The sequence below is a fragment of the Nomascus leucogenys genome, chromosome X (genome assembly GCF_006542625.1).
Source record: "Nomascus leucogenys isolate Asia chromosome X, Asia_NLE_v1, whole genome shotgun sequence".
In the NCBI taxonomy this organism is placed as follows: domain Eukaryota; kingdom Metazoa; phylum Chordata; class Mammalia; order Primates; family Hylobatidae; genus Nomascus; species Nomascus leucogenys.
The window spans coordinates 75,512,963-75,538,234 of NC_044406.1; the positions used below are offsets into that span (position 1 = coordinate 75,512,963).

General features: G+C 36.5%; 1 protein-coding gene across 2 annotated transcripts in view; it reads left to right on the forward strand.

The window, feature by feature from the left end:
* DACH2 (dachshund family transcription factor 2) overlaps positions 1–25,272 on the forward strand; it is a 676,171-nt gene that overhangs the window by 547,013 nt on the left and 103,886 nt on the right. For both annotated transcript variants that reach the window (XM_003269018.1, XM_003269019.1), the window contains one exon: positions 9,933–10,105. In XM_003269018.1, the coding sequence (XP_003269066.1) occupies positions 9,933–10,105 (173 nt within the window). The remainder of the gene's footprint in view (positions 1–9,932; positions 10,106–25,272) is intronic.

Below are 25,272 nucleotides of genomic sequence, written 5' to 3' on the forward strand. Positions count from 1 at the left end.
TTGCAAACTCTGCATCTAACAAAGGACTAATATCCAGATTCTACAAAGAACTCAAACATATCAGCAAGACAAAAACAATACCATCAAAAATGTGGGCAAGTGACATTAGTAGACACTTATCAAAAGAAGATATACAGGAAATGCAAATCAAAACCACAGTGCAATACCACCTTACTCCTGCAAGAATGGCCATAATCAATAAATCAAAACATGGTAGATGTTGGTGTGGATGCAGTGAAAAGGGAACAGTTCTACACTGCTGGTGGGAATGTAAACTAGTGCAACCACTATGGAAAACAGTGGGGAGATTCCTTAAAGAACTAAAAGTAGAACTACCATTTGATCCAGCAATCCTATTACTGGGTATGTACCCAGAGGAAAAGAAGTCATTATACAAAAAAGATAAATGCACATTTATAGCAGCACAATTCACAATTGCAAAAATATGCAACCAGCCCAAATACTCATCAATCAACAAGTGGATAAAGAAATTGTTATATATATATATATATCTCATATGTATGTGAGATATACATAATGGAATACTACTCAGCCTTATAAAGGAACAAATTAATTGCATCCACAGCAGCCTAGATGGAACTGGAGATTATTCTTCTAAGTGAAGTAACTCAGGAATGGAAAACCAAACATTGTGTGTTCCTACTTATAAGCGGGAGGTAAGCTATGAGGATGCAAAGGCATAAGAATGATACAATGGACTTTGAGGACTCTGGAAAATTTGGGAGGTGGGAGAGCGATAAAAGACTATAAAATGGGTTCAGTGTATAATGCTTGGGTGATGGGTGCACCAAAATCTCAGAAATTACCAAAAAAGAACTTAATCATGTAACCAAATGCCACCTGTTGTCCAAAAACTCATGGAAACAAGAAATAAGAAAAAAGATATGCAAATGACCAAGAGCATATGAGAAAATGCTCAACATCACTAATCAATGGGGAAATGCAAATTAAAACCACAACGAGATGCTACCGTACCCCAGCCAGAATGGATATTATTAAAAAGTTTTTAAAAAATAGATGCTGGCCTGGATGTAATGAAAAAGGAACGCTTATACACTGCTGATGGGAATGTAATTTAGTACAGCCTCTATGGAAAACAATATGGAGATTTCCCAAAGAACTAAAAGTGGATCTACCATTCAATCCAGCAATCCCTCTACTGTGTATCTATCCAAAGGAAAAGAAGTCATTATATCAGAAAGACACCCGTGCTTGTATGCTTACCACAGCACAATTCACAGTTGCAAACATATGGCATCAACCTAAGTGTTCATCAACTGATGAGTAGATAAAGATAACATGTTATATGTATACACCATGGAATACTAGTCAGCCACAAAAAGAAGAAATTAATATCTTTTGCAGTCACTTGGATGGAGCTGAAGGCCATCATTCTAAGTGAAGTAACTCAGGAATGGAAAACCAAGTATTGTATATTCTCACTTAAAAGTGGGATTTAAGCTATGTGTATGCAAAGAAATACAGAGTGGTATAATTGACATTGTAGAATCAGAAGGGAGGAGTGTTGGGGGGTGGGTGAGGGACAAAAAAACTACATTATGGGTACAGTGTACACTTCTCAGGTGACAGATGCACTAAAATCTCAGATTTCACACTATACGATTCATCCATGTAACCAAAAGTTACTTGTACCCTCAAAGCTATTGAAATACGAACAATAACAAGAAAAAGTAATTTTAAAAAGAATGTATTGGATGATTATACCTTGTGGATAAGTGAAATAAATGAGAGCAATGTTATAAAGGACTAAAAGGAGGAATTGAGAATTGAGAATACTCTGTTATAAGGTATTTTTAGTACCCCTAAAGTAGTATAGTGGTGTTTGTAAATGGAATAAGACTAATTGTAAATATATATTGAAAGCTGTAAGGCAAACACTAAAATACATTAAAAGTTTTAATAGTTTAATTTTTAAAATATTAAAAATTTTAATAAAAATTTTAAATTCCTCTTAAATTTATGTGTAACATTCACCAAGATAGGACACATTCTGGGCCATAAAATACACTTTAACCCATTTAAAAGAATAGAAATCAAAGTATGCTCTCAGTCATAATGGAATTAACCGAGAAGCCAAAAACAGAAAGACAGCTGTAAAGTCAAAAAATACTTGGAGATTAAACAGTACACTTATAAATACCACACGAGTCAAAAAAGAAGCCCCAAGAAAAATTCAAAAGTATTTTAAAGTAAGTGACAATAAAATTATAATTTATCAAAATTCATAGGATATAGCAAAAGTAGTGCTTAGAGGGAAATATATAGCATTGAATTAATTAATATATTAAAAGGGATAAAGAGATAAAATCAGTAACCAAAACTTCCACCTTAGGAAAATAAAAAGATAAAAAATTAAATCTAAAGCAGAAGAAAATAAATAATAATTATTAGTATAGAAATGAATGAAGTTGAAAACAGAAAATCAACAGAGAAAATCAATGAAACCAAAAGCTGGTTCATTGACAAGACAAATGAAATTCATAAACCCCTAGGCAGGCTAACTAAGAAAAAGAGAGAAGATGCAAATTACTATTATCAGAAAATAGAGGCCATTACTATTTATCCTATGACATTAAAATGATAATATAGCAATACTCAACAACTCTATACCCACAAATTTGATAACTTGGATGAAATTAGCCAATTTTTTGAAAGATGCGATCTACCAATACTCACACAAGAAGAAACAGATAATCTGAAAAGGCCTATACATATTACAGAAATAGAATCTATAATTAAAACCCTTCCACAACAGAAAGCACCGTGTTCAAATGGGTTCACAGGTAAAGTCTACCAAACATTTAAAGAAGAAGATATACCAATTGTCTGCAATCTCTTCCAGAAGATAGAAGCAGAGGGAATACTTTCTAACTCATTCTATGAGATCAGAATTACCCAAATACAAAAATACCAGAGAAACACAACATAGGCAAGGGAAACTAGAGATCAGTATCTCTGATGAACATAATGCAAAAATCCTGAGAACAGAATAGTACATTAAAGTTAACAATGTACAGGAAAAATTACACACCCGCCGGGCGCGGTGGCCCACACCTGTAATCCCAGCATTTTGGGAGGCCGAGGCTGGTGGATCACGAGGTCAAGAGATCGAGACCATCCTGGCCAACATGCTGAAACCCCGTCTCTACTAAAAGTACAAAAATTAGCTGTGTGCGGTGGCGTGCGCCTGTAGTCTCAGCTACTTGGGAGGCTGAAGCAGGAGAATCGCTTGAACCAGGGAGATGGAGGTTGCAGTGAGCCGAGATCACACCACTGTATTCCAGCCTGGTGACAGAGTGAGACTCCATCTAAAAAAAAAAAAAAAAAATTACACACCATGACCAAGTGGAATTTATTCCAAGTATGCAATGGTAGCTCAACATTGGAAAATCAATTGATGTAATCTATTACATCAGTAGGCTAGAGAATAAAAATAATATGATACTAAAAGTAGATGCAGAAAAAGTTTTTGAGAAAATACAATACCCATTCATAATAAAAACTCTTAGAAAAAAATAGGAATAGAGGGGAACTGCCTCAACTTGTTAAAGAACATCTATAAAAATCTACTGCTGACATCTTACTCAATGGTGAAAAACAAGGTGCTTTTCCCCTAAGATCGAAAACAAGGGAAGGATGTTACCTCTTATCACTTCTATTCATCATTATACTGGAGGCCTTAGTTGGTAAAAAAAAAAAAAATGACAAGAAAAACGAAATAAAATTTATACCAATTAGGGAAGAAAAAATTGTATTGGTTCAAAGATGACTGATTATCTTTGTAAAATTTCAAAAGATTTTACAAAAAATTCTCATAGAACTAATAAGAGATTATAGTAAGGTTGCAGGATATGAAATTAATGTACAAAATCAACTGCTTTCTTGTATACCAACAATGAACTGTTGCAATTTGAAATTAAAAACACATCTTAAGTGAAACGACTCTGAAACAGAAAGTCAAAAACTTATAAGTGGGAACTAAATCATATGTACACATGGACATAGTGTAGAATAATAGACATTGGAGACTTGGAAGGGTGGGAGGGTGGGAAGGGAGTGGGGGAGGAGGAAGTACTTAATGGGTACAGAGCACATTGTTTGGGTGATGATTACACTAAAAACCTAGATTTCACCACTACACAATATATCCATGTAACAAAACTGCACTTGTACCTCTTAAATTTATACAAATAAAAACACAAAATTGTTTAAATTAGCAACAATAATTGAAATACTTAGGAGTAAACATAGCAAAATATATATAAGATTATTAGAATGACTACTGCAGAACTCTGATGAAAAAATCCAGGAATATATAAATAAATGAAGAGATATCTTATGTTCATGGATAGGAAGACCCAATATGATTAGAACAGCAATTCTTCCCAACTTGATCTATAGATTCAATATATTCCCCATCAAAATCCAAGGAAGTTGTTTTGTGGATCCTCACATAGTGATTCCAACATTTATATGGAAAGTAAAAGACCCAAAATAGCCAGCAAAGTATTGAACAAGAAAAAATGTAGTGGACTGACACTACCATACTTCATTATTTACTATAAAGTTACAGTAATCATGATAGTGTGATTTTGGCAAAAGAACTGACAAGTAGATTAATATTAATAGAACAGAATAGAGAGCCTAGAAATAGATCCACACAAATGTAGTCAATTGGTATTTGATGGAAGAGCAAAGACAATTCAATAGAGAGATCACAGCATTTTTCTACAAATTACAGTGGAACAATTGGGATATCACATGCAAAGAATGAACCTAGACACAGACCATCTGCCCTTCACAAAAATTAACTCAAAAGGATCATAGGCCTAAATGTAAATTGCAAAACTCTGAATCTATCAGAAGATAACATCAGAGAAAAGCTAGGTGATCTTGGGTTTGACAATGAGGTTTTAGATACAATATCAAAAGCATAAACCTTAAAATAAACTAATAAGTTGGATTTCATTAACCTTAAAAATCGTTCCATGACGCACACTGTTAAGAGAATGAAAAGACAAACAACAGAGTAGGAAAAAGTCTTTGCACAACTCATATATAATAAAGAACTGATAGATATACAAAGAACTTTTAATCTCAACAGTAAGAAATAAGCAACCAAATTAAAAATTGGACAAAAGTCCTAAACAGACATCTCATTAATTAAGACATAGATGGATAATAAGCATATGAAAGCATGTTGAATATAATATGTCACTAGGGAATTGCAAATTAAAACAACTAGGAGATACCCATACACACCTGTTGAAATAACTAAAATCCAAAACTGTCAACTTCAATTGTTCACAAAAATTTGGAGCAACAGGAACTTTCAATTTGTTTTTAATGGAAATGCAAAATACTATAGTGACTTTGGAAGACATTTTGGGCATTTTTTTAACTAAAGTAAACATAGTCCTGTATTTATACAAATCAATGGAGAACTTAAGTTCACACAAAAACCTATACACCAAAGTTTATAGTAACTTTATTCATAATTGGTAAAAATCAGAAACAACCAAGATATCCTTTAATAGGTGAATGCATAAAATAACTGTGTTATATATGTACTATGGAAACATATTTAGCAATAAAAACAAACGAGCTACCAAACCTTGAAAAGACTTGGGTGAACCTTAAGTGCAAATTGCTAAGTGAAACAAATCAATCTGAAAAGGCTAAATAGTGTGTGATTCTAACTAGGTAGCATTCAGGTAAAGGCAAATCTATAGAGCCTAAAAGGACCAGTGGTTGCCAAAGGTTGGGGAGAGGGATAAAACAAGTGACCTCTGCTGTAAACTGTGGACTGTGGTTAATACATCAATATTGATTTTTCAAATGTAGATATATAACAGATTATTACAAAATAGTAATATGAGGGCCAACTGTGTGATGGCAGAGTGGAGATATAAGGAAATTCTCTGTAACTTCTGCTAATGTGTTTTATTAATCTAAGACTGCTCTAAAACTAGTCTATTTATTTTTTAAAGGGAAGGGGTATTTATACAGGCAAATCAATTGGGTTAGGAAGGCAGATTCCGGAGAGAAGTATTAACATGAGTGAAGGCTAACGTGAATTCAAACTGTAGATGTAAATAGTCCAGTGGGGCTAGAGTACAGCATACAGAGAGGAATATAATGAAATATTACAACCAGAAAGGTAATTTTGGATGAAATAAAAATGCTTGTATTTTATTCTGGTAGCAGTAAGTAGTCACTGGAAGTCTTAAAAAGGGAGTGGAAAGGCAAATGAAAAGCCACAGGAAGACAGATTGGGAAGATAGGGTACTTGTATCAAGGGATTAATGCCTGGTAGTCACTGTAGAAATGACAAAATATTAAAGAAGTCAACGTGACTTAGAAATCAAATCAATGTGGGATTTAGATAGACAGAGGATTACTAAAGTTTGTACCTTTCATGGCTAGAAGGAGGTGGTGCTATGCACTTACATAAAAATTATAGAAGTTGCTGAAATACCAAGATGCATTAGAAATTATTCTTACAGGCCCAGCTCTGTGGTTCATGCCTGTAATCCCAGGACTTTGGGAGACTGAGGCGGGCAGATCACTTGAGGTCAGGAGTTCGAGACCAGCTTGGCCAACATGGTAAAACTCTATCTGTACTAAAAAATAAAAAAAAAATTAGCTGGGCATGGTGGCACATGCCTGTAATGCCAGCTACTCGGGAGGCTGAGGCAGGAGAATCGCTTGAGCCCGGGAGGCGGAAGTTGCAGTGAGCCGAGATCTCTCCACTGCACTTCAGCCTGGACGACAGAGTGAGACTCCGTCTCATTAAAAAAAATAAAATAAAAAATAAAAAAATTGAATTAAATTAAAAAAAGAATTATTCTTTTAATAACTTGCATAATGTCCACCAAGCCAATAGGAAAAGAGATAACCCATTTTGGTGATTTTTAAAAAAGATTTGTCTTTATTAACCATGCTATTAAAAGGCTACCTGTATATCTAGCGTGTGACTAAGTGAGCCAGATTGCCGGTGTGGTGTGTTCTACTGATGGTTTTTAATTTTATGCGTTCAGTTTCAGAAAACGTTTGACTTTCATAATTCAGTATTTGCATATGCTTTGCATGGAGAACTCATGTGTGATCAGTTAAACTGGCCTGTAATGTAAGTACTAGCTTGGGGTAAAGTCTAGGGCATTACAGTCAATTGACAGTTATTGCAGGTCATGATTTCAAAGTATGAGTTTTAAGCCTTTCATGGTCATTTGAAATGTTTGATGAATTAGATTTTAAAACTGCCAATGGGTTGTTAAATTCTTTTTGTAGTTTGCATTTAGTTTGCATGTCAATTGCACTTTAAGTAGGCATATTTCTTATTATCGCCAGATGGTGTCTAGGTGATGCTGAAAATCTTCGGAGAATGAGGAAAGATTATTACACTGTTAAGGGAACTGTAAATTGAACAAAAGCTTATTTAAGCATTTGAATAGTAAATAGGAGCACTGATGGCTACTTTTCATCTAAGTTTGATCAATTTGTGACTGAAGCAGTGTACACAAAGAAGGACTGAAGTGTATAATTACCTTGGGCTTGTGGTAAATGATAGCCTTATATAGAAACCTACTTAGGTCGTTGATTGTCGTTATTATGTTGAGCATAATGTGAAGGTTTCAGAAGAAAGATAAACAGCGATCAGTTTAATATATATTATAAAATATCACTATAGCATAAGCTATATGATAATTTAAGTATAAAAATGCCTATGTACCTAAGTAATTTTAGAAGGCTAACTGAAAATATGCTTCTAGTTTTAAAGGGAGTGAGTTCCACATACAAATGAGATTGTACAGCATTTGTCTTTCTGTGCCTGGCTTATTTTGCTTAGCATAATGTTCTCCGGAATGGCAAGTGTTTGAGGCGATGGATATATTAATTAGCTTTATTTAATTATCCCACATTGTGTGTATATATATTTGTATATATATATGTGTGTGTACACATATATAATATATAATAGGATCACTTTGTATTCCATAAGTATATACAATTGTAATTTGTCAATTTATAATAAAAATTTTAACTATTAAAATTGATAAATTAATAATTGCAAGAAAAATGTTTCAGAGCTCATAAGTTTAGTTTGGAAGGTTGTTCCTAAAAAGGATTTACAGATAGTGAGCCATAAGTGAACACAGACAGGAGAAAAGTTTAAAATAGTTTCTGACTCTGGGATATGGAGTCAGATAGGGAGTACAGAGAATGTTTCCTTTCCTGAGTTCCACGCGGAATTTAAGTTTTTAGGTTAGGTTTTATCTTTATGTAATTCTGATAACACTGCATTTTGTGACTATCTTTATCGGAAACACTGGTGGCTGTTTTCTTTATTTAGGAATTCCTTTCATTGTGATGATCACTTGAGTGTTGTATGAGACCTTACCTACCTGGAAATGTATTCCATTGCTTGTGCTGCCTTTGTACTTTCTTGTTAACAGTTTTAGATCAACCATTATAATTGAAATCAGGAGACTGACCTCAAATAAATTAACACTGCTTCTTCCTTCTAGCTCCCATTAAAATTGGGCTTTATTAAAATTAAAAACTACTCTGTGAAACACATTGTTAAGAAAATGAAAAGAAGCCATAGAATGCGAGAAAATCTTTGTCCTAAAAATATATGTGTTTTGAGTGTTTGTATTACTACCACTTTGTTTTGAGGAATGAGATTTAGGGAGCTTTTTAATATACTTCCTATAGATTCACTGATGTTCTTTTTCTGTTGTGGTAAGGGAAACAAGGAAAAGTGAAGCGATTACCAAGAGTAAAAAAAGATGTTATTAATACTTAATACTTGTGTGCAGAATCAACATAAATGCTGTCCACCATAGAATTTCTGTAGTCTGTGATAATTTAGAAAAATTTTAAGCAGGGATGTTTTAGAACATCTATTAAAGACTACTGATTTCTGGGCTTCTGTCCAAAATTAGGCAAGATTACTGTAGAGGTAATTGTTTATAATAAGTGCTATGGTTTGCTCACAGTCACGTTCACATCCATGAAGCTAGACTAAATTTTAGTAGACTCTGCTCAAACTCCTTTCCCCCTGCAAATTTCAGGCTTTTAAGGGATAAGTAGACAACGATTTTAATGTTACCTTTTACATGATAGCATACCTGTGGCTACCAGAAGTTGAATGTGGATAATAATTGAGATATATTCTTTCAGATATTTCAAATGTGTGAAAATTATTTCAACTTGCATAAGAAAAAAAATGAAATTCCTGAAATGACCTAACAATATTTGTCATTAAGTATTTCTTATTAAACTAGAAAATAGGTTGATATTTTGATAGGGGAGTTATTATTTATTGACAAAGACTTTAAATTAAAGCTATTAATATAAGCATTCATTTTAGAGATTTATATCTAAAAGGGTATAACATATTCCAAGTCTTGTTTTCTTCTACAGTTCTGAAGCTTAGAGAATCTACATCCTGCCTTACCAGCACCTCTATTAAGTCTCTTAAAGAAATTGTAAAGCTGTCAACTATCAGCACATCAATGCATTATTGTTATCATGTTACAAAATGGTTATAATGATTAAGAAGAAAGTTCTTATTTTTGAAATGCAATGATGTTTGGCTTAAAGATTTGTATTTGTTTTATGGGTAAAAATTTTGCATCTTATAAATATTTGGGGAGTGAAAGCAAGAACAAAGCATATTTATAATTAAATGTGTGGATACAGGAAGATTTTTAAAATTATTAAACAATATAAAATACCACAGGTACTATTAATGGCACAGGAGACACTAAGATATAATAAAAAATTGTTTTTATAAGAAAACTAAGAATGAATTTAGGTACTTTTTAACAAACTATGTCAGATAATCATAATGTAACAAGTTTAATATGCACTGTCTCTTTTAGGACTGGATCTGCCATTTATGATGATGCCTCATCCCCTACTTCCAGTCAGCTTACCTCCTGCATCAGTTGCCATGGCAATGAATCAGATGAACCATCTCAATACTATTGCCAACATGGCTGCTGCAGCACAGATTCACAGTCCACTCTCCAGAGCTGGTACCTCTGTTATAAAGGTAAGAATCATGATTTAGAAAAGGACAAAGGTGTCAATTTCATGCAAATTTTGATAAAATATTAACAATCCCACTGGATCTTCAGTAGTAACTCAGCTCATTGACTCAGTTAGTTAGCATACAGTATTGGATGGGTTTAGTTTGTGACTAGGCCTGCCAGGTTTGTTGTTTTGTTTGTTTTCATTCCATGGCCACAGATCTCACTTTTAATTCTATTTCCTGTCTTGCAGTCATGTGCACAGTGTGTGGGAGGCATGGGCAGACTAATGACAGAGTAGAAGAGTGTGCAAAAACCATTCCCATGGCTGGGGTGAAACAAAGTAAACACTGTGCATCTTTTTGGAGTTTGAGAGACAGTTATGAGGTATGATATAACATACAGGACTTATAGTCAGACAGATTTGGGTTCCAATTCTGATTTGCAACTTAGCTGAATGAACTTGGGTATGACAGCCCTCCTGAACATGTTTCCTCAACTATAAAATGAAGGTCATAGTTAATAATCTATACTGCCTATTTCATGGGCTGTCTGGAGATAATATGAGTAAAATATATGTAAAAATCTGTAAAACATTAACAATATTTATGATAATATATTGCATTAACATTATAATGTTAGAATACTATTTTTTTCAAGTTTATGGGCATGGGATAATGAAACACAAAGGATATTTCGTAGCTACCCCTTCTTTTTCCTCTTAGTTTGGCATATGGCTTTTCTGCTCTCTTTCCAATTATCATATGAACTAGGCTTTTGAATGCTTTTTATTCTTGTGAGGAGGTGATATATGGGTACCTAGGATCCCAAGATTTTAGTTAATCACAGAAACCCATTGATTTCCTCCTTTATTCCTTCACTTACTCAACAAATATTATACTCTTAATAATTACATGCCAGGTTATTGAGCAATATGGGAAATTTATAAGTAAGATATACACCTTGACTTCCAGGAGCTCCCAAACATAAATGTGAGACAAACAAGTACCCACTTAACTTGTACTAACAAGACAGACTATGATGGATAACATAAGAGAACCACCAGGTATAACAGGAATTTAGAGGAAGGAGTGATTATACCTACCTTTAAGAAGAGAGGAGGCAGGGATCTGGGAAGGCATTATAGTTGATGGATTTCAACTGAGCCTTGCAATATGGATATGATTGTAATAGATAGGCATGGAGGTGAAAGAACTGAAGGCAGAGGAAATGTGACATTTTGGACATATTTGTTTCATTTTAAAATCAGCTTGTAATTTTGGAGCCTTCTAAAGCACTGAAGAAAATTTAAAGCATAACCTTTGTAAGAAAGGAACAGAAAAATTGATCATTTTTATAAAGCTTCATCTATATATTTAAAACGCCAAGTGGAAGCATGCTTCCTGGAAAGACTGGTTGCAGACTTCACCACTACACAAATTCCCTGGCAACAAAACTGCACTTGTATCCCTGAATCAATAAAAAAAATTAAAGGGTAAAAATAAAGCCTGTGGTTGATAATGGATTAGTCTATCCTAACTAATGAGAGCTCTGTTATTAAAATATTTGACACTAGTGTGAACTTGGAGTTAGAGTTGTCTTTGAGAAGAAAATTACCCATGAAATGTGGGATAAATTTCCCATTATTTTGAAACTGGATGGCTATTAAGAAAATATGACAAAACAAACAAATTGTGAAATTATATTAAAAAGCAAACCTGGGAGCAGTGGCAGTGACATGTGCCTGTAGTCCCAGATGCTTAGGCGCCTAAAGAGAGGAAGATCACTTGAAACCAGGGGTTCAAGATCAGCCTGAGCAATATTGTGAGACTCCTTCTCTAAAACAAACAGACAAACAAAAGCACTTCAAAGTAATGGCATTGTCATACTGGCTTTGGAATGATGGAAGAGTACTCTTAATAGAGGCACGCTTATGACTCTTCAAAAGTACATTGGTTTATTTTCATAAGTACCATATTTAATTAGCTATATTTTGTTTGAATGTTTGAGACTTCAGTTAGCTTTGTGAATAATTTGAGTCAAGAGGCACATGGAAATGTGGTTCATAATTGTGGTCCTGGAAATGGAAAAGATAATTATCTTCTTAATCCAAATATTGTTTTATTTTTTACCCATTACAGCAGTATAACTGAAATTTTGTTTAGGGCTTATTAGTCTATTTCATATGCAGCCTTTTAAAAAAGAAACTTGGAATTGTCACAAACAATTTTACACAGCTTTTTAAAAGGTGAAATTAGATCACATGCTTATTTATGTCCTGCCAAATACACAAATACACAGAAACCATTTTATGCTAAAGAGAAATGGATTTACTTTCATGTGGTTGTTTTGACTAAAGTTAAGAGAGATATATTTAATTAAAACACTCTGATAAAAATTTCTATTTCTCTACAAATCTATCAGAAATATATTTTGTCATATGCATAGATTGCATTGTGGTGGAAAAAGAGCTTTTTGGTTATCCATTATCCAAATAATGTACATTGTACCCAGAGAGTAATCTCTCATCATGCACTCTATTCCATCCCCTCACCTTTCCATTGTCTATCATTCCACACTTTACACTCCTGTGTACACATTATTTAGTTCCCACTTATAAGTGAGAACATATGGTATAGGTCTTTCTGTGCCTGACTTGTTACGCTTAAGATAATGGCCTCCATTTTCATCCATATGGCTGCAAAAGACAGATTTCATTCTTTCTTATGGCTAAATAGTATTCCATTTACATATATAGATATATAGTATTCATATACATATATATGTATATGTAGATAGATAGATACGAATTTGATAATGAGTTAGTCTATCCTAACTAATGAGAGGTCTGTTATTAAAATATTTGACTGGAGTGTAAACTTGGACTTAGAGCTGTCTTTAAGAAGAAAATTACCCATGAAATGTAGGATAAATTTCCCATGATTTTGAAACTGGATGTCTATTAAGAAAATATGACAACACAAACAAATGGTGAAAATGTATTAAAAAGCAAACCTGGGAGCAGTGGCGGTGACATGTGCCTTATTACATATTTTATATATATATATATATATATATATATATATGGAATACTATTTGGAATACATATATATAATGGAATACTATGATCCTAAAAAAGTACAAGATATATATTTTTATATATATGCAGTTTTTCTTTATCATATCTGTTGACGGACACATAGGTTGATCACATATCATTGCTGTTGTAAATCGTACTGCAATAAACATATAAGTACAGATATCTTTTTGATATAGTGAGTTATTTACCTTTGGGTAGATACCCAATAGTGGGATTGTTGGATTGAGTGGTAGTTCCATTTATAGTTCTTTGAGAAATCTCCGTACTGTCATAGTGAATGTACTAATTTACATTTTTACCAACAGTGTATAAGCATTACGTTTTCTCCTCATAAACATTTGTAATTTTTTCTTTTGAAAAATAGCCATTCCGACTCATGTAAAATGATATTCCATTGTCGTTTTAATTTGTGTTTCTCTGATGATTAGTGATGTTGAGCATTTTCACATGCCTGTTAGCCATTTGTATGTTTATTCATGTCCTTTTCCCACTTTGTACTGGGATTATTTGGAGTTTTCTTTTTGAGTTGTTTGAGTTCCTTCTAAATTCTGTTTACTAATCCCCTGTGACATGCATTATTTGCAAATATTATCTCCCATTCTATAGGTTGCCTGTTCAATCTTGATTATTTCTTTTGCTATGCAGAAGATTTTTAGTTTGATTAAGTCCCATTTGTCTATTTTTGTTTTTGTTTCCTGTACTTTTTACATCTTATTCATAAATACTTTGCCTAGACCAATGTCCAGGAGAATTTTCCTTAGGTATTTTTACAGTACTTTTATAATTTCATGTCTTGCATTTAAAGGTTTAATCCATGTTGAGTTGATTTTTGAATATGCTGAAAGATAAAGGTCCAATTTCATTCTTCTGTGTATGGCAATCAAATTTTCCCAGCACCATTTGTTGAAAAGGGTGTCATTTCCCCAGTATATGTTCCTGTTGATTTTGTCACAAAAGAGCTGGCTCTGAGTACGTGGCTTTATTTCTGTGTTCCCTGTTTTGTTCCCTTGATCTATGTGTCTATTTTTATATCAGTACCATGCTGCTTTGGTTACTGTAGCCTTATAGTATAATTTGAAGTCAGGTAATGAGATGCCTCCAGCCTTATTCTTTTTGCTTAGTATTTATTTGGCTATTCGGGCTCTTTTTTAGTTCCATATGATTTTGAGGATAGTATTTTCTATTTCTGTGAAAAATGAATTTTTTTAGGGATTGCATTAAATCTGTAGATTGCTTTGTGCAGTATGGTCATTTTAATAATGTTAGTTTTTTCTAATCCAAGAGCAAGGGATATTTTTCCATTTGTTTTTGACATCTACAATTACTTTCACCAGTGTTTTGTAGTTTTCCTTGTAGAAATCTTTTACCTCTTTGGCTAAAATTATTCTTAGTTTATTTTTTACTAGCTGTTGTAAATGGGATTGCTGTCTTTATTTGATTATCTGCTGGATCATTATTGGTAGGTAGAAATGCTACCAAATTTTGTAAAGGGATCTTCAAATTTTACTAAACTAATTTCTCAAATTCAAAAGATATTTGGTAGAGACTGAGGTTTTCTAGATGTAGGTCATATCATCAGTGAACTGGGAAAATTTGACTTCCCCTTTTCAATTTGGATGCCTTTTATTTCTTTCTTTTGCATGATTGCTCTGGCTGGGTGTATTAGTTCATTCTCAAGCTGCTATGAAGAAACACCTGAGACTAGGTAATTTACTAAAAAGAGATGTTTAATTGACTCACAGTTCCACATGGCTGGGGATGCCTCAGGAAACTTACAACCACGGCAGGAGGCAACTCTTCACAGGGCAGCAGGAGAGAGAATGACTGCCAACAGGGGAAATGCCAGACATTTATAAAAACCATCAGATCTCATGAGACTCACTCTTTCACAATAACAGTATGGAGGAAACCACCCCCATGATTCAGTTACCTCTACCTGGTCCTGCCCTTGACATGTGGGGATTATAAGAATTCAAGGTGAGATTTGGGTGGGGACACAGAGGCAAACCATATCATTCCACCACTGCCCCTCCAAAATCTCATGTCCTCACATTTCCAAAAACAATCATACCCTTTCAATAGTCCCTCCAAATCTTTTCTTTTGAGATGGAGTCTTGCTCTGTCGCCCAGCCTGGAGTGCAGTGGTGCTATCTTGGCTCACTGCAAGCTCCACCTTCCAGGTTCACACCATTCTCCTGCCTCAGCCTCCCGAGTAGCTGGACTATAGGCCCCCATCACCATGCCTGGCTAATTTTTTGTATTTTTAGAAGAGATGGGGTTTCACCGTGTTAGCCAGGATGGTCTTGATCTCCTGACCTCGTGATCTGCCTGCCTCGGCCTCCCAAAGTGCTGGGATTACAGCCATGAGCCACTGCACCTGGCCTAGTCCCCCCAAATCTTAATGCATCCCAGCATTAACCCAAAAGTCCAAGTCCAAAGTTTCATCTGAAAAGGGACTCAAGGCAAGTTCCTTTTGCCTTTGAGTCTATAAAATCAAAAGCAAGTTAGTTACTTCCTAAATACAATGGGGGACAGGCATTGGGTAAATACACTCATTCCAAATGAGAGAAATTCGGCCAAAACAAAGGAGCCACAGACCCTATGCAAGTCCGCAATCCAATAGGGCAGTCATTAAACCTTAAAGTTCCCTAATAATATTCTTTGATTCCATATCTCACATCCAGGTCATGCTGATGCAAAAGGTGGCCTCCCATGGCCTTGGGAAGCTCTGCCCCTGTGTCTTTGCAGGGTACAGCACACTCCCAGCTGCTTTCACAGGATGGTGTTGAGTGTCTGTCGCTTTTCCAGGCGCACAGTAAAGCTGTTGGTGTATCTAACATTCCATGGTCTGGAAGACAGTGGCCCTCTTCTCAATGTTCCACTAGGCAGTGCCCCAGTGGGGGACTCTGTGTGGGGGCTCACAAGACACATTTTCCTTCTGCACTGCCCTAGCAGAAGTTCTCCTTTTGGGCTGTGTCCCTGCAGCAAACTTCTGCTGGATATCCAAAGGTTTCCATACATCCTCTGAAATCTAGGCAGAGGTCCCTGAACCTCAATTCTTATCTTCTGCACACCTGCAGGCCTAACACCACATGGAAGCCACCAGGGCTTAGGGCTTGCACCCTCTGAAACATTGAACTGAGCTGTATATTGGCCCCTTTTAGCCACAGCTGGAGAAGCTGGGATGAAGGGCACCAAGTCCCTAGGCTGCACACAGCAGGGGGGCCCTGAATCCTGCCCAGGAAACCATTTCCCCCTCCTAGGCATCCAAGCCTGTGATGGAAGATCTCTTACATGCCCTGGAGGCATTTTCCCCTTTGTCTTCATGATTAGCATTTGGCTCCTCATTACTTATGCAAATTTATGCAGCTGGCTACAATTCCTCTCCAGAAAATGGAATTTTTCTATTGCATCATCAGGCTTCAAATTTTCCAAAGTTTTGTGCTCTGCTTCCTCTTGAATGCTTTGCTACTTAGAAATTTCTTCCACCAGATACCCTAAATCATCTCTCTCAAGGTCAAAGTGCCACAGATCTCTAGGGCAGGGGCAAAATGCTGCCAATCTCTTTGCTAAAGCATAGCAATAGTCACCTTTATTCAAGTTCCCAACAAATTTTTTATCTCCATCTAAGACCACCTCAGCCTGGACTTCATTGTGCATATCACTGTCAGCATTTTGGTCAAACCCATTCAATGAGTCTCTAGAAAGTTCCAAACGTTATCACATCTTCCTGTCTTCTTCTAAGCCCTCCAAGGTGTTCCAACCTCTTTCTGTTACCCAGACAGTTCCAAAGTTGCTTCCACATGTTTGGGTATGTTTACAGCAGTGCCGCACTATCTCCATACAATTTACTGTATTGGTTCATTCTCATGATGCTATGAGACTGAGTAATTTATAAAGAGGTTTAATTGACTCACAGTTCCGCATGACTGGGGAGGCCTCAGGAAACTTACCATCATGGCAGAAAGCAGCTCTTCACAGGGCAGGAGGAGAGAGAATGACTGCCAGCAGTGGAAATGAATGCCCAATGCTTATAAAACTTCCAGATATCCTGAGACTCACTCAGTATCATAAGAACAGCATGGGGGAAACCACCCCCATGATTCAATTACCTCCACCTGGTCCTGCCCTTGACACTTGGGGATTATTACTATTCGAGGTGAGATTTGTGTGGGGACACAGAGCCAAACCTTATTACTGGGACTCCAGTATTATGTTGAATCAGACTGGTGAGCATAGGCATCTTTGTCTTGTTCCAGTTCTTAGAATACTTTCAACTTTTCTCCAGTCAATATGATATTGGTTGTGGGTTTGTCATAATGGCTCTTATTGTTCTGAGGTATTTTCCTTTTATGGATCCTTAGTTCATTGAGCTCTTTTATTATGAAGGGAAGTTGGATTTTTATTAAACACATCTTCTGCATGTGTTGAGATGATTATATGATTTTTGTTTTTAATTTGGATTGTGTAATATATCTTATTTATGTATTTATTTATTTATTTATGTATTTCTTTATTTAAAGACAGTGTTTTGCTCTCTCACTGAAGCTGGAGAGCAGTGGTGCAATTACAGCTCACTGCAGCTGCAAACTCCTGGGCTCAAGTGATTCTCCCATCTCAGCCTCTGGAGTAACTGGGACTACTGGCATGCTCCACCATGCCTGGCTAATGTGGTTTTTTTATTTTATTTTTTGTAGAGGTGGGTGTCTTACTATGTTGCCTAGGCTGGCCTTGAATTCCTGACCTCAAGCCCTTCTTTCAACTTGACATCCCAAAGTGCTGAGATTATCACATTTATTGATTTGTATATGTAGATTCATCCTTACATTCCTAGTATAAAACACACTTGATCATTATATATTATCTTTTTGATGTGTTATTGACTTAATTTATTAAAATTTTGTTGAGGATATTTGCATCTATGCTTTTCAAGGATATTGGCCTGTAGTTTCCTTTTACTGTTGTGTTGTCCTCTGGTTTCGTTATCAGGATGTTACTGGCCTCATAGAACTATTTAGGGATAATTTCCTCCTCCTCAACTTTTTGTAACAATTTCAGGATGATGGGTGTTAGTAGAATTTGGCTGTGAATACACCTGATCGTGGGCTTTATTTCGTTTGATGATTATTTGTATTAATGATTCAATCTCGCTACTCATTATTGTTCTGCTCAGGTTTTATATTTGTTCTTGGTTCAATCTTGAGAGAATGTAAGTTTCTAGGAATTTATCCATTTCCTCTAAGTTTTCAAGTATGCAAGCTTTTACTTCTTCATAGTAGTCTCTGATGATCTTTCATTCTTCTGTGGAATCAATTGTAATGTCTCCTTTTTATTTATGATTTTTATTTGTATCTTTTGTTAGTCTAGCTAATGGGTTATCAATTTTGTTTATGTTTTCAAAGAGCTAATTTCTCATGTTGCTTTTTCATACCTTTTCATTCTTTATTTCATTTAGCTCTGCTCTGATATTTATTTCTTCTGCTAATTTTTTTTTTTTTTTTTTTTTTTTGCTTTTTTGCTTTTCTTGCTTCTTGAGGTGTGATGTTAGGTTGATAACTTGTAAGCTTTCTACATGTTTGAAGTAGGCAGTTAATGGTATAAACTTCCCTCTTAGCACAATTTTTGTCTGTCTCATAGGTTTTGATATGTAGTGGTTCCATTTTCATTTGTTTTAAGAAATTTCTAGATTTCCTTCTTAATTTCTTCCTTAAGCCAATGATTGCTCAAGAGCATGTTGTTTAATTTCCATATATTTGTAGTTTCCTTAGTTTTTCTTTTCAGTGATTTTTAGTTTTATTCCATTGTGGTCTGAGAAGATGCTGGATATGAATTTGAATTTTAAAAATTTGTTGATATTTGTTCTGTGGCCAAGTATATGGCCTATCTTGGAGACTGTTCCATGTGCTGAAGAGAAGAAGGAATATTCTGTAGTTGTCAGATAGAATATTCTATAGATGGTTCTCCCATGTTGGGTGCTTATATTTTTAGAATCGTGATATCCTCTTGCTGAATTGATCATTTTATCAATAACACTTGAGTTGTCTTTTTTTTACTGTTTTTGATTTAAAGTCAGTTGTATCTGATATAAATATAGCTACTCCTGCTGGCTTTTGATTTTCATTTGCATGGAATATCTTTTTTTCACCCCTTTGATTCTGTATTTGTTTTTACAGGAAAATTTCTTGTTATCAGCATAAAGTTGGATCATGTTTTTTAATGTATTTCACCCATCTATGTCTTAAGTGTAGCATTTAATCCATTTACATTCCAGGTTATTGTTGACATGTGAAGTTTTGTGCCTGTCATGTTTTTTATTCCTTTTAATTGGTTTTATAAATTATTTGCTTTTTCCTTATTCTCTATGTTTCTTTATGATTTGATGGAATTCTGTCATGTTGTCATTTGATTATTTCTCTTTCTCCTTTGTATGACTGTTTTGTAAGTCTTGTGAGTTTGATACTTCCACATGTTTTCATGATGGTGAATAGTGAATTTTGTTTCCATGTTTAAAACTCTTTTGAACATTTAATGTATGATCAGTATGGTGGGGAGGAATTATCGGTGTTTGCTTGTCTGGGAAATATTTTATTTCTCCTTAACTTATGAAGCTTCCTCTTGTGGATAAAAAATGCTTGTCTGGCAGTTTTTTCTTCTTTAACACTTTAAAAATGTACCATTCTCTTCTGGCCTGTAACATTTCAGCTGATAATTCCACTGTCTGATGGGGTTTCCTTTATAGATGACTAGCTGTTTTCCTCTTTCTGATTTTAAAATTATTTATTTCCTGTTGATTTTAGTTGTTTTAACTATAATATGGTGTGGTGAAGTCTTTTTTGCAATGTATATTCTTGGAGATTGCTAATTCTCCTTTAGATGTCTGACACTCTTGCTAGAAATGCAAAATCTCCATAAATTACTTCCTCATATAGGTTTTCTAGATTTTTGTTTCTTTCTTCCCCCTCGGAAACACAGATAATTCTTAAGTTTGGTTGCTTTATATACTTCAAAATGTGTTCTAGTCTTTATTCATTCTTTTAATTTTTTTTTGACTGACTGGATTATTTCAAAAGACTGTTCTTCATGTTATGAGACTTTTCCTTCCGCTTGGTCTTGTCTATTACTGAAATATTCAAATGTACTTTATATTTCCTTCAATGAACTTTTTGGTTCTAGAATTTCTATTTTAAAAAAAAGATATCTCTCTTCCTGGTAAATTTCTCATTTATGTCCTGAATTGATTCTCCAATTTATTTGCATTTGTTTTCAGATTTCTCTTTCATGTCATTGAGCTTCTCTAAAATTAACATTTTGAATATTTTATCTGTCATTCAGTAATTTCTTTTTGACTCGTTTCTTTTCCTGAACAATTTTTTACGGTTTTATTGTGTCATATTTCCTTGCTTTTCATGTTTCCTGGTGTAACAGCAGCTTTTTCCAAGTTTTTGAAATTGCTTTTATACAGGAGGATTTTTGCTGAAAATGTATATATGTTATTGGTGGAGTCGCATACTTTGGCTTTGACTTTGGGTGCCCACGGTAGTGTAATCTATACAATTTCTTCTGTAATGCACAGGGTCATTGGTATCTGTGATTTCCTCCGTGGTTTAGGGTACAGTTATTTGTTAAGGCTGTGCTGAAATTTTGCTGGGGACTGGGATGCCAGATGGACCATTCTTCAGGCTGTAGTGATGGCATCAATAGTCTGTGTCTGCCTGTTCTTAGTCCCCAGAGCAGCTTACATAGGCACCGGTGTTCATGAGCCCTGAAGGGCCAGTTCATGGGCCTCCAGGTAGCTTGTTTGGATGCTGGTCGTGGCAGTGGTGGGTCGTGCATTTGGTCAGGTTCCCAGGACCCCTGGACTGCTGGTGTGATGTGATTGAATGCAGTAGTGATGATGGAGCAACTCACTTGAAATCAAGTGGTTCATGCTCATGTTGCTGGTGCCTGCAATTGATTGTGGAGGCTAGTTCCCCTGGCCTGCTGGTAGCATATGTGGGTGGGTATCATCTGTTGCGGTATTGGTAGATTGGGTCAGTATGACTTCAGACTCTGGCAGCAGCAATCAAGTGCCAGCAATAATAAACTAGGCTGGGAAACTTCCTGGGTCCTGCATGGCATGCTTGAGTATTGGGGATATGGGTCTAGGCAAGCAGACTTTTCCTTGAAGGTAATGACTTCAGGTGCCGGCTGTGATAAGCAAAAGTGGGGTTGTCCTCATGCCACCAGTGGAATTCTCAGGAATGGACTGTCATGGCTATGCTGTAGACCTGCCATCAGGGAGGATGGGGCTCCTCATAGCGGGAGCACCATGCGCAGGTAGCTCTGGAAAGTACAGCCTGTCCACATCTTCGTCTCACAGCAGCAGTAGCAGGGGAGTGGGAATTGTTTTAGGAGTGCGTGGAATTGTCCAGTCTCCTCCCTCTTCAGCCAGGTGGCAGATGCAGCAGAGTCAGCCCAAACTCTGCCCAGTGGTGGGGCACAGCCCAGTGTTACACTCTCAAAATTGCACCAGGTGTGGGCCCATAACCAGAGAGAGTGGTGCACCTCTCAGGTGAGCAGCGTGGATAAGAAGCTGTAGAAAGTGAAGTCTGCTTACGCCTCAATCTTGCAGCAGCCTCAAGCAGAGTGGTGGAGATTGTCCTAGGGGTATGTGGGAGCCCTCAGTTTCCCAGATCCTTCTTCAGTCCAGTGTTGGCAATGGCAACAGCCTTGTCAGTGCTGCCTCGGGGCAGGATCTAGATCCTTGGTATCTATGCTCTCAGAATGGTTCCAGGTTGAAGCTGCTCTGAGATTGGATGCCTGTGGGATTCTGGGTGGGTTCCCTTTCTGGAGCAACACCTCTGTACAATCACTAGCAACTCCCTATGTTAGGCCCAAGGCCTGTGTTGATTGATGGGTTCTTCTATAAGCCAAGATTGCTAAAGTCTGTTGCAGGAGTGTGGAGTCCTGGGAACTTCTCCCTTACTTTTTCCCCATGTCCAGGAGCTTTACTTGGTCCCAAGCCAGCCCCCATCCTGGTAAGCTGCTTCAAACCCTCTCATTACTTGTTTTTGGGGTTTCCCATCAGTCTCTGCTGAATTTTAGTGTTCTCTTTTAGAAAGTCTGTTTGAAATGTGAATATCTACTTACTGTTCTTTAAATTTTATTACCCTAGCAGTTTTACATGATAAAACAAATATTTAAATTTGCATAACTCATTATTTTACAAAATATCTTAGTTGAAGTCACCAGGTCTTTTATATCATCTTTACCATTTAGGTAAACTGTCTTTCCAAATATGCATTATCAGAATATTTAACATTTAATTATTAGAAGTAAGTGTCTTCATTATGAAATTTGATTTCCATCTGACAAATCCAGTATGAATTAAGAAAAGTCACAATGGCCTTTCCCAACACCTCTTTGCTGTATATAGTATAATAGATTTAAAACACACCTACAGAAAAACAATATGCAAAATTTGAAAGATGCAGTATGAGACCAGGGCACATTATAAAAAGGGTCCAAAAAATGTGTTTAGTTATATAAAACTTGTGAAAATTTACAGAAAGAGCTATCAAATTATTTTGATACGTTTAAATTACTCTTATTGTCATGTTTTTTTTTTTCTTTCAGATCAAAATTACATTTTGATATAGTTTGGATATTTGTCCTCACTCAAATCTCATGTTGAAATGTAATCCACAATGTTGGAGCCAGGGCTTGGTGGAAGGTGTTTGGATCATGAGGGTGGATCCCCCATGAATGGCTTGGGGCATCCCTGTGGTGAAAACTGAGCTCTCACTCTGAGTACACATAAGATCTTGTTGTTCAAAAGGGTGTGGCACGTGCCCCATCACATTCTCTTGCTCCTGCTCTGGTCATGTGATGTGCTTGCCCCCACTTCACCATCCACCATAAGTAAAAGCTTCCTGAGGCCTCCCCAAAGCAGATGCCAGTGATATGCTTCCTGCACAGCCTGCAGAACCATGAGCCAATTAAACCTTTTTTCTTATAGGTTAACCATTATCAGGTATTTGTTTATAGCAATGCAAGAAAAGCCTAATACAGAAAACTGGTACTGAGGGATAAAACATTGTTGTAAAGATACCTGAAAATGTGAAGCTGACTTTAGAACTGGGTAATGGGCAGAGGTTGGAAGAATTTGGAGGGCTCAAAATAAGACAGAAAGATGAGGAAAAGTTTGGAACTTGTTAGAGACCGATTAAATAGTGGTGAACAAAATGCTGATGGTGATATGGACAGTGAAGTCTAGGCTGCTGAGATCTCAGATAGCAGTGAGGAATTTATTTGGAACTGGAGCAAAGTTCACATGTGTTATACCTTAACAAAGATCCTGGGTTGCATCCTGTTCATACCCTAGGGATCTGTGGAAGTTTGAACTTGAGAGTGATCACCTAGGGTATCTGGCATAAGAAACTTCTAAGCATTAAAGTGTTCAAGATGTGGCCTGGCTGCTTCTAACAACATATGCTCTTACGTGGAAGCAAAGAAATAATGAAAGGTTGAAACTTGTATTTAAACAGGATGCAGAGCATTAAAGTTTGGAAAATTTGCAGCCTAGCTATGTGGCAAAAAAAGAAAAAAGCTTTTTTGGGAGAGAAATAAAAGCAGGCTATGGAGCAATCATTTGCTGGACATATTTGCATATCTAAAAGAAAGCTAAGTGCTAATATCCAAGACAATGAGACAAAGACTTCAAAGGTATTTCATAGAACTTCATGCAGCCCCTCCCATCACAAGCCTAGAGGCCTAGGAGGGAAGAATTATTTCTTGGGCCAGGCCCAGGGCTCTGCTGCCCTGCACAGCCTTGGAACACAGCTCCCTGCATCTCAGCTACTCTAGCTCCAGCCTCAGCTCAGAGGACCCCAGATAATGTTCTTGCCACTACTCCAGAGGACACAAGCCACCATATCCCTTGGCAGCTTCTGTCTGGTGTTAATACTACAGACACACAGAATGCTTGAGTGAATGAGACTTAGCAGCCTTTGCTAGGTTTCAGAAAATGTATGAGAAGGCCTGGGTGTCCAGGCAGAAGCCTGCTGCAGGGGCAGAGCCCTCACAGAGAACCTCTACTAGGGCAGTGCAGAGGGAAAATAACGGGGTTGGAGCCCTAACACAGAGTCCCCACTGGGGCACTGCCTAGTGAAGCTATGAGAAAGGGGCCACTGGCTCCAAGACCCCATAATGGTAGATCCACTGGCAGTTTACAACTTCAGTATGGAAAAGCCACAGATGCACAACAACCTGTGAGACCAGAACAGGGTCTGAACCCTGTAAAGCTACAGCGGCAGAGTTGCCCAAGGCCTCAGGAGTCCACCACTTGCCTTAGTGTTCCCTGGAGTTAAGGGAACTTGGGACATGGAGTCAAGGGAGATTATTTTGGAGCTTTAAGATTTAATGATTGCCCTGCAGGGTTTTGAACTTGCGTGGGGCCTTTCTTTCGGCTGATTTCTCTCTTTTGGAACATGAATGTTTACCCAATGCCTATACCCCTGTTGTATCTTGGAAGTAAGTAATTTTAATTAATTGATTTTAAGTAAGCAATTAGTTTTGTAGGCTCATAGGTGGAAAGGACATGCTTTGTCTCACATGAGACTTTGTACTTTGTACTTTTGAGTTAATGATGAAACAAGCCAAGCCTTTTGGGGACTGTTGGAAAGGAATGATTGTATTTTGCAATGTGAAAAGGACATGAGATTTGGGGGTGTCTAGGGGTGGAATGATATAGTTTGGATATTTGTCACTGCTCAAATCTCATATTGAAATGTAATCCCCAATGTTGGAGGTGGTACCTGATGGGAGGTGTTTGGATTATGGGGGCAAATCCCTTGTGACTGTCTCAGGCCATCCCCTTGGTGATAAGTGAGCTCTCGCTCTGAGTTCACATGAGATCTGGTTATTTAAAAATGTGTTGCACCTACCTCCCCACCCTTGTTCCTGCTCTAGCCATGTGATATGCCTGCTCCTGCTTCAACATCCATGAGTAAATGCTTCCTGAGGCCTCCCCAGAAGCAGATACGAGTGCTATGCTTCCTGTGCATCCTGCAGAACCATGAGCCAATTACATCTCTTTTTTTTAATAAATTA